The sequence below is a fragment of the Balaenoptera ricei genome, chromosome 17 (assembly GCF_028023285.1).
Source record: "Balaenoptera ricei isolate mBalRic1 chromosome 17, mBalRic1.hap2, whole genome shotgun sequence".
Lineage (NCBI taxonomy): Eukaryota > Metazoa > Chordata > Mammalia > Artiodactyla > Balaenopteridae > Balaenoptera > Balaenoptera ricei.
The window spans coordinates 11,043,436-11,051,793 of record NC_082655.1 but is presented as its reverse complement, the minus strand read 5'-3'; the positions used below and the strand labels follow the sequence as shown (position 1 = coordinate 11,051,793).

General features: G+C 38.8%; 1 protein-coding gene across 5 annotated transcripts in view; it reads right to left on the bottom strand.

Moving 5' to 3' along the window:
• Positions 1 to 1,191: 1,191 nt before the first annotated feature.
• CYRIB (CYFIP related Rac1 interactor B) overlaps positions 1,192 to 8,358 on the bottom strand; it is a 150,608-nt gene continuing 143,441 nt past the window's right edge. For 4 of the 5 annotated variants that reach the window (XM_059901878.1, XM_059901875.1, XM_059901879.1 and 1 more), the window contains 2 exons: positions 7,115 to 7,185; positions 1,193 to 1,929 (listed from right to left, as the gene is read on the bottom strand). In XM_059901878.1, coding sequence (XP_059757861.1) covers positions 1,866 to 1,929; positions 7,115 to 7,185 — 135 coding nt within the window. In that variant the 3' untranslated portion in view covers positions 1,193 to 1,865. Of the gene's footprint in view, positions 1,930 to 7,114; positions 7,186 to 8,358 lie in introns of all 5 variants that reach the window. The other variant, XM_059901876.1, reaches the window with a different exon arrangement.

Here is an 8,358-nt window from a genome sequence, read left to right as displayed (position 1 = left end):
GGAGAACGGTCCAGGCCTCTCCTCCAGCTTCTGGTGCTGCCGGCGACTCTGGGTTCCTCGGCTAGCAGACACACTGCTGCAATCCCGCCTCCATCTTCACACGGTCTTCTGCTCTGTGTCTGTTTCCCCTTCTTTTCTCTTACATTGAGTTTGGGGCCCCATGTAATCCAGGACGGCCTTATCTCCAGATCCTTGACTTAATTTCAGCTGCAAATACCCTTTTCCCAAATGAGGTGGCATCTCCAGGTTCCAGGTGCACGTATCTTTGGGAGAGGGGGCACTATTTAACTCATTACAACTCTCTTATTAGAAGGTGCCTAGAAGGAGGTGGCTCATGTATATCCCAAAGGCTTCATCAAAGTGACACAAGCTGGTCCTTGAAAAATGAGAGCTGCTGTTCATCAGATGGACACGCGGGAGGAAGTGAATGACAGGCTCACGGACCAGCCAGACCCGAGTTACGGAAGCGTGACACTGCGTGGAACAATATGAGCAGCTCACAGGTGAGCCCGGCTGGGAGCAGGGTGTGGGTGGGAGAGAGTGAGACCAAGGCCAGAGAGGTCAACAGGGATTCCATCATGAAGGGCTGTGGGCATGGTGACCTGGCACTACTAAGCCAGAAGGTTCTGATGGAATCCTCTGGGATTTTCTCCCACAGTTAACTGTTAAACTAGCATGGGTGAACTAGACAAGCTTTAAGCAGCTTCTCCCCATCAGGACACTTAGATTTCATGACGACGGTTTTATGATCTTCAAGTAATAAGCATGCGAGTTTCCTTGTTTCTTTCCTTGTTCTTGTCACTTGAAACAAGTGATCTTGCTTCTCCCAGGAATTCCCTCGTATACTCACTCTCCTCCCAGTCATAAGGACTGTTCTTCCTCCACACTCTGTTTCAAGTTGCTACCTTCTCGCTCCTGGAAAATGCCTATCAAGCAAGAGTGTAGTTTTCCTTGTCACTACATCCATACAAGAGTAAATCGAGGATAAAAAGTCAAGTATGACAAGATCACTAGTCTTACTGCGCTTAGCAAGATTTTAAAAGCAATTAAAATGATAAAAAAGAAAAAAGACCCAGCCCTCCTCTAAAAGAAGGAAAAAATATGTAATGTGTATATACGTTCCATAAAAATATACATGGGGAAAGCTCTAGAAGCCTAAAAACATAACACCAGTAAACCAAGCCACACTTAGAAAAATGAAAGCTGATTTTTATTTTATCAACAGCCATTCTTTAAACATGAACATGCATACGTAATATTCTACGCACACATCACAGTTTTTAACATTAGTTAATAAAGGTTAAACACACAACATACATCCTTACAAAAAAAGTCAAAATGCAAACTTAAAACTTTAAACAAAAGTCTTACTAATTTAAAAAAAGTTTGTGTTGGGTACCATTTGTACAACACAGTTAATTTAAACATTTTCATTTTGGCTGCACATGAAAAAAGCGGCAGTAGAAAATAAAGTCATTGAGGGTTTTTAAATAGCAGAATAGGCAGTTTTGCCATGCAGGAGAAGCAATATTAAATATTAGTTTTCAAAAAAAATCCACATTTAAAAATATTTAGTTCAAGTCACAGAATTTTTCTCAGTAGAGACCCCAATGCAATGCATAATTAGCTGCCTTAGATGGCCTGTTTGAAAGGACAACATCCCTTCAGAGTATAACTTTACTGATTTTGGCACAGAAAAGAAGTCTTAAGAACAAGAATATGATTAAAAAAGAGGGAGAGGAACAGAGGAAAGAAATAAAAAGCAAGAGTAAATGAGATAGTAATTGCAATCACTAAAAACTGTGCATTCTCAGTCACTGCAGAATACTGTCTTCTGTCTACAGCAGGTGCTTATTCCAGAACTGTTATTGCAGCATGGATTTAATCTGCTTGGAGGTAGTCTCATCATTCAAATGTTTTGTTGTGTACCTAAAAGGGAAAAAACATCAATTTTAGGGAGTTAAAAAACAAACAAACATAACCTGCATCAGGTTGCTATAATTATGGTAAGAGAGGCAACTGGCCAGGCAATCTTCTCTCACAAAATTATGCCTTTTCATTCCAGCTTTAACCCTGTTCAGGTCCTGCTAGCTTATGCTCCTCTCACCTTTTAAACAGAATATCCAATGGCTGTTTAACTTATTTAGAACTACCTTGTTGAAACTACCTGGTTAAATTCTAAAGTAACTTCTCACTCAGAGGAAAATAATTGTTGTCCTATATCAGGGGTTGGCAAATTAGAGCCCGTGGATCAAATCCAACCCACCACCTATTTTTGTAGGGCCTGTGAGCTAAGCATATTTTTACATTTTTAAATGGTTGGGAGAAAAAGTCAAAAAATAGTATTTCGTGTTAACATAGAAATTACATGAATTTCAAATTTCAGTGTTTATAACATTTTACTGGAACAGAGCCATGCTGATTCATTTAGGTAATGTCTGTGGTTACCTTCTTGCTACAATGGCAGAGCTGAATAGCTGTGACAGACAACACATGGTCTAGAAAGCCTAAAATACTTGCTTATTCTTTGGTCCTTTACAAAAAAAGTTTGCCAACCCCTGTTCTATTCTGTATTTAAGACAGTTCAACTATGACAGTTCTGTCATATCCCAAAATGTTTCAATTCTCTAAGTGCCTTATTTCCAGGCAGATGTGTTTTGTTTTAAGTATGTAAATGCAAATTGAGAACCTAAAAAAGAATCCCTAAGAGTGATTAGTATTTTATGAGAAGATTCACCATAGGATTCTTTTTAATGGCAGAAATTCAATAAGCAGGCCTACTGTGTGTCAGGCACTGTTCCAGTAGCTTACCACCTAGCAGAGGGAGAAAGATGATAATACACTACTCCTACAGAAGGGGTATTAGGAGCAAAGGAGGAAAGTACTGGTGGGGCCTTAGAGGCAAAGAAAGACCAGGTCACGCAGACACTCTAGGCCATAGTGAAGAGTTTCGAGATTACTCTGAGGTTAATGAAAGCCAGTGGAGGATGCCGAGCAAGGGGGTGATGTGTGACTCCTCTCTGGTTGCTGAGGGGGACGTGCAGGGAGAAGGAGCAGCAGAGGGGCCAACCAGGGGGCTGGGAAAGGGTCCCAGTGACCAAGGCTTGGACCAGATTCGGAGCAACGGAAACAGGTGCTCAATGCCTGAACGTGGGATATATTTTGGAGATAATTCACACAGAACTTTAATGCTGGATCAGTTAACCTGGTTTACAAGCATTTCACATATCTTTAAGAAATGTATCTCTTTAAGCAGATACACATGGATGGTCTCTCCTTGTTAAAGAAATTTAAACTCAATTCTCGTTAGGTTCATTTCAAACCAATTTAAAAATTGAAGAAAGTACCTCAACTCAAGTAAATCCTTAGAGAGTAAAGAGACAAATAAATATGTGCTTTAGTAAGTCTGTGATACACTCTACAATTTCACTCAGAGGTCACCTCCATACTGTTCTCGTATTGCTGAACAGACACCAGCCTGGCACGTAACAGGTACTCAATTAGTATTTGTGGAAGGAAGACAAGAAGCTAAGCAGCCAGCCTGAAAGAAAACTCCATACGGGAGAATTTTTACACTAAGTGGTAGGTGATGTAGCAAAGACTTAACCTTTCTGTTTTATTTCCCAAGTGCAGATAACGTATATATCGTTATACATAATCCTACTGATGCCAGGAAATAAGAATTTTCAACATCCATTCCTTCATTTCTGTTGTTTCCATCTCCTTTACACAGCTGCACAGTGGAAAGAGCCAAGTAACAGGCACGACAAAACGTCTACTGCAGAGTAAAGCACGACTACTCAGCAGTGCACTGCGCCCGTGCAGGAGTGGCGAGCGCTTTCCTCGCTACCCAGATATGAGCTCTCGCTCCTCCCGAGGGATGTGATCACAAGCTGCAGCAGTTCTCAGAGCCTCCTGGACAGAGCCGATCCAGAGGCATGTCGCATCCTCACACTCCTATCAAGAAAAGGCCAATGGCATCTAACATATGTGAAAATAATGGATGAACATGTATGGTATTATTTTACTTTATGCATAAACACAAAGTCCTTTTCCAAGTGCATATGACTCTTCTACTGAAGAAAAGCAACTATTATTTACCTTTCTTTTTAAACTTAATGAAGAAGGCAATTATCTAGCACTGAACCTAACTCCCAGCTCTAGCTTTCATTTTCTGTCTCTCTTTTAATCAAAGGCACTTGGTTCCATTTCCCCACCTGTAAAATGTAGACATGGCTCGTTGCTTTCTCTTAAGCACATAGTATAAGCTGGTGGGAACTATATCATTACCACAGAAAAGCACTCAAAATAGGCAACGTGTATATATATATATATGCAACTACACTCCTATTTGAAACTTGGCTCTGAGTAAAATGATGGAGTGAGCATCTCTAATAAATAAGCTATTCACTAAAAGAAAATAATGCAGCAAAAATGTGTTCCATTTTGTAGAGGCAGAAATAACAGCACTTCCACAGCACTTTGGGAATTCCAAAATGCTTTCTTAACAGTATCTTCTTTGCTCTGAGTGAAACATATTAAGGGTTAGGTTGCTTTAGTTTCAGCAGTGTTTCTCAAAATTCCAGCATTATCTACAACAGACAGGGTGTTTATCAAATGAGATGCCTGAGCCCCACCCCAGACCTAATGAAGAGACTCTGTGGAGGTGGTAACCTGGGAATCTGCATGTCCCTTTCCATCCAGATAATTCCAAAGTACACTGAAGTGCAGTCTCATGGTACACCTAAGGCTCAGTGATGTAGCATCAAGTATATGGGATTTCAAGAATAAAATCCTGAATTCGAAAATAGATTCCAATGCCTATTAGCTATATAATCTTTAAGCCTCTCAAGAGCTTAAGGTAACTATTGTATGATGCAGATACCCCCAACACCCCATACCCACCACCTACCTCACTAAGCTGTGGTAAAGATTCAATAAAGCCACAGACATGAAATTGCACTGTAAAGGTACAGTGACATAAAAATGATACTAATTATAACCACTACTACATAGCAACAAGTATACTGATAAACTTTACAAAACCTCCCAGGTGAAAATTAAGAACCAGACACAGAATATGTGTTTCACTATGAATAAAAACAGTTCAAGAGTTATCTCTGCAATAAACTTTTATTTTCTGATTTCCATTATACATTTGGAAAGAAAACTTAAAACCGACAGGTGGCTCTTGCCTCAGTGGTGCCTCTCTTCCTCTTTCCCTCAAACACAGATTGCTGCGTGGGAGACTTCAGCACCCTTTCACTCACCGCCACTGCCCTCCTTTCCCCTACACCAAACTACTTTTACACTTTGAAAAATAAAAGTAAACTCTGAGTTTTTAAATTAGTGTTTGAAGCACAGTCCCTTCAGGGTAAAGAAATATGTAATACTAAAACCTCTTTGACCTCTATTACCTCTTACTATTAAGAAAATGTCCTGTCACTTGCTGGCTTTGGAAGAGTCTAACCAATCAGAAAGAAAGGGCCTGGGAGAAAAATCAGGCTGACTGGGACACAGGGAGTCCTCAGAAAGGGACCAAGTAGGAAAGATTCACAAAACCATAAATACTGGTAAAACCAATGAGAAATCTCCAGAGTAAAAACTTAAGGTTTTTGATAGGCTTAACGGTTGAAATAATTTGACATTATAAGAATTTTTGTTGTTACATTACGTTCCTTAAGCGTTTGGTGTTCGTTTAGAATACATCTCCTTTACTCAGCGGTCACTGCTTATAGAATACTTTTCATCATCTTAATAAAATAATTTCATGGTTCCAACTCAGCTGAAATGACACATCCTAGATTTTGCTTTATGACTTACCAGGTGACTAAGTATTCAAAAGGAATAACAATCTGTTTTGCTCACAAAACATGTGGGGAATACAGTATTAAGTTGGAAATCATTTTACTCTATTATGTGAACTACAATGCACTGCAGTGAAAAGCAAAGATGGCCTATGACCTCAAAAAGTCACTAAATGAATATTTCTGCATTCATATAATTTTTGTGTTCAAACACAAAATAATCAAGTAACAAGCAAATCATCTTTTATGTTAGGGAATTTATACTACTAATTAAATATCTGTAGTCAAGATGTTATAATGTGCTGATATTTTCATTTAAAAATATTACAGGATTCTTAGGAGCTTCAGTAACTAACTCAAGTAAGTCTAAGCTGAGAAGACATCAAATAATGACTGACTACTTTATATTCCTTGTAAGAAATATTATAAGAAATGCAGGGGGCTTCCCTGGTGGCGCAGTGGTTGAGAATCTGTCTGCTAATGCAGGGGACACAGGTTCGAGCCCTGGTCTGGGAAGATCCCACATGCCGCGGAGCAACTAGGCCCGTGAGCCACAGTTACTGAGCCTGCGCGTCTGGAGCCTGTGCTCCACAACAAGAGAGGCCGCGACAGTGAGAGGCCCGCGCACCGCGATGAAGAGTGGCCCCCGTTTGCTGCAACTAGAAAAAGCCCTCGCACAGAAACGAAGACCCAACACAGCCATAAATAAATAAATAAATAAATAACATTTTTTAAAAAAAGAAAAGAAATGCACAAAAATAAGAGATCTGTATTATGAACACAGCAATGTAATTATACTATATTAAGGGAAAAGAGTCAGTTATTAAACAGTTTGTATGGTATTATTTTGTAAAAAGATTAACTATTATATAGAGCTATGACTATATACAAGTGTTTAAAAAAGAAAAACTCTGGAAGGATATATACCAAAATGTTAATAGTGGTTTATTTCAAAATAGTGAGGTTTCATTATTTCCTTCTTTTTCTTTAAATTTTCCTGTTTTCTGAATCTTATTTACAATTATTTTCATTAAAAAACAAAATATAAGCAATCCTTGCTTCAAGGGGGGCAAAAAGTGAAAGCCAAACTCTTTAGCAAAGAAATGAAGCTGCTATTTTAATTTATACACACACAAACACACACACTCATTATAAAAATACTGTAACCAATATCTGAAAGCAAGATTACCAATAAGCAAAATGAGATCTTCACATTTCTAACATTTATATTCATGTGTTATTCATATTTTGAAGCATTTTCTTAATACATTTGTTCTATACATATATACCTTTACATGTATACACACCTGAGAGCATTGAGAAGACCTTCTACACTATTAGGAGGCTGGTCCTTAAGAACTTTGATACAACCTTTCATCTAAGTAGAAAAGGAAACAGAAAAGGTAAAACATCGATTTTTCATCTAACATTCATTCTCAAAATAGTTAATACTTAAACCAGCTCCATAACTATGCACTCATGAGAAATTACACACTAGAAATGTCAAAATAATTATCCTTAGAATAGGGGAAAAAAAATCTACCCAAGTGTTATTTTCAGTTTGTCAATCAAACAAAACTTTTTGGGAACCAAATCAGACAAACTGAAGCACCACCCACACTAATGAGAAAACCAAGGGTTTACTAAAGGGAGGACTTCCTGGAAAAGGTGTTGAGTAGCCTTTTAAAGGACAGAATGGACACACTGGTAAGGAGAAAAGACACCTTCCAGGTAGACGAACCCCATGACAAAAGTAATAAAGTTCATCACATGCAGAGGACAGTTATTTGGCAGGGCCAAGATGACTCGCACAGGGGAGTTTACAGAGGGCCTCAAAAGCCAGGAGGACTCATTTGGAACTGATGGGGATGGCGGCAGGGACTTGTTACAGGCTATTTCGAAAGGGAACAACTCAATGAAGATGATCTGTAAGGAAGGTGAGCCTGATTATCGTGAAAAAGCATAGCACAGTAGAAATACCACAGGCTTTGGAAGCCATGGAGATGTGGGATCAGAATCCATGTACCATTCACTAGCAATTATATTACCTCTCTAAACTTTATTTCTCTGTTAGTACAGGGAAAATAACACCTATATCCTAAGAGTATTTTCAGAGTTAAATGAGAGAACAAATGTTAAAATTCCTGGGACACAGTAATCACTCAATAAATGTTGACTTAGTTCTCTTTACGTAGAATAGATATGAGCGAAGGCAAGAAGACGGCCTAGTCATCAGTAGTCTACATGTGAAATGCAAAGAGCCTGAAACTAGCTGTCAAGGGGTAACTGGAAGACAATTCTCAGTAAAATACAAGTTATAATTTTTATGAACCAGATGTGAGAGTGAGGAGAGAAATTACAAAGTAGAGAAACCCAGGCTACAGCCACAAAACATTATGACTGGGAGGAGGAGGGAAAATATGCAGTCTTCAACTTTTTTCACTGAGGCACCTCGACTGGCTTTTAATATACTTTTGTAAGTAAATCACTTAAAATGGGCTTTGGCCAAAGGAATGAAAGGATACAATAAAAAAAATTTACACATATTGCC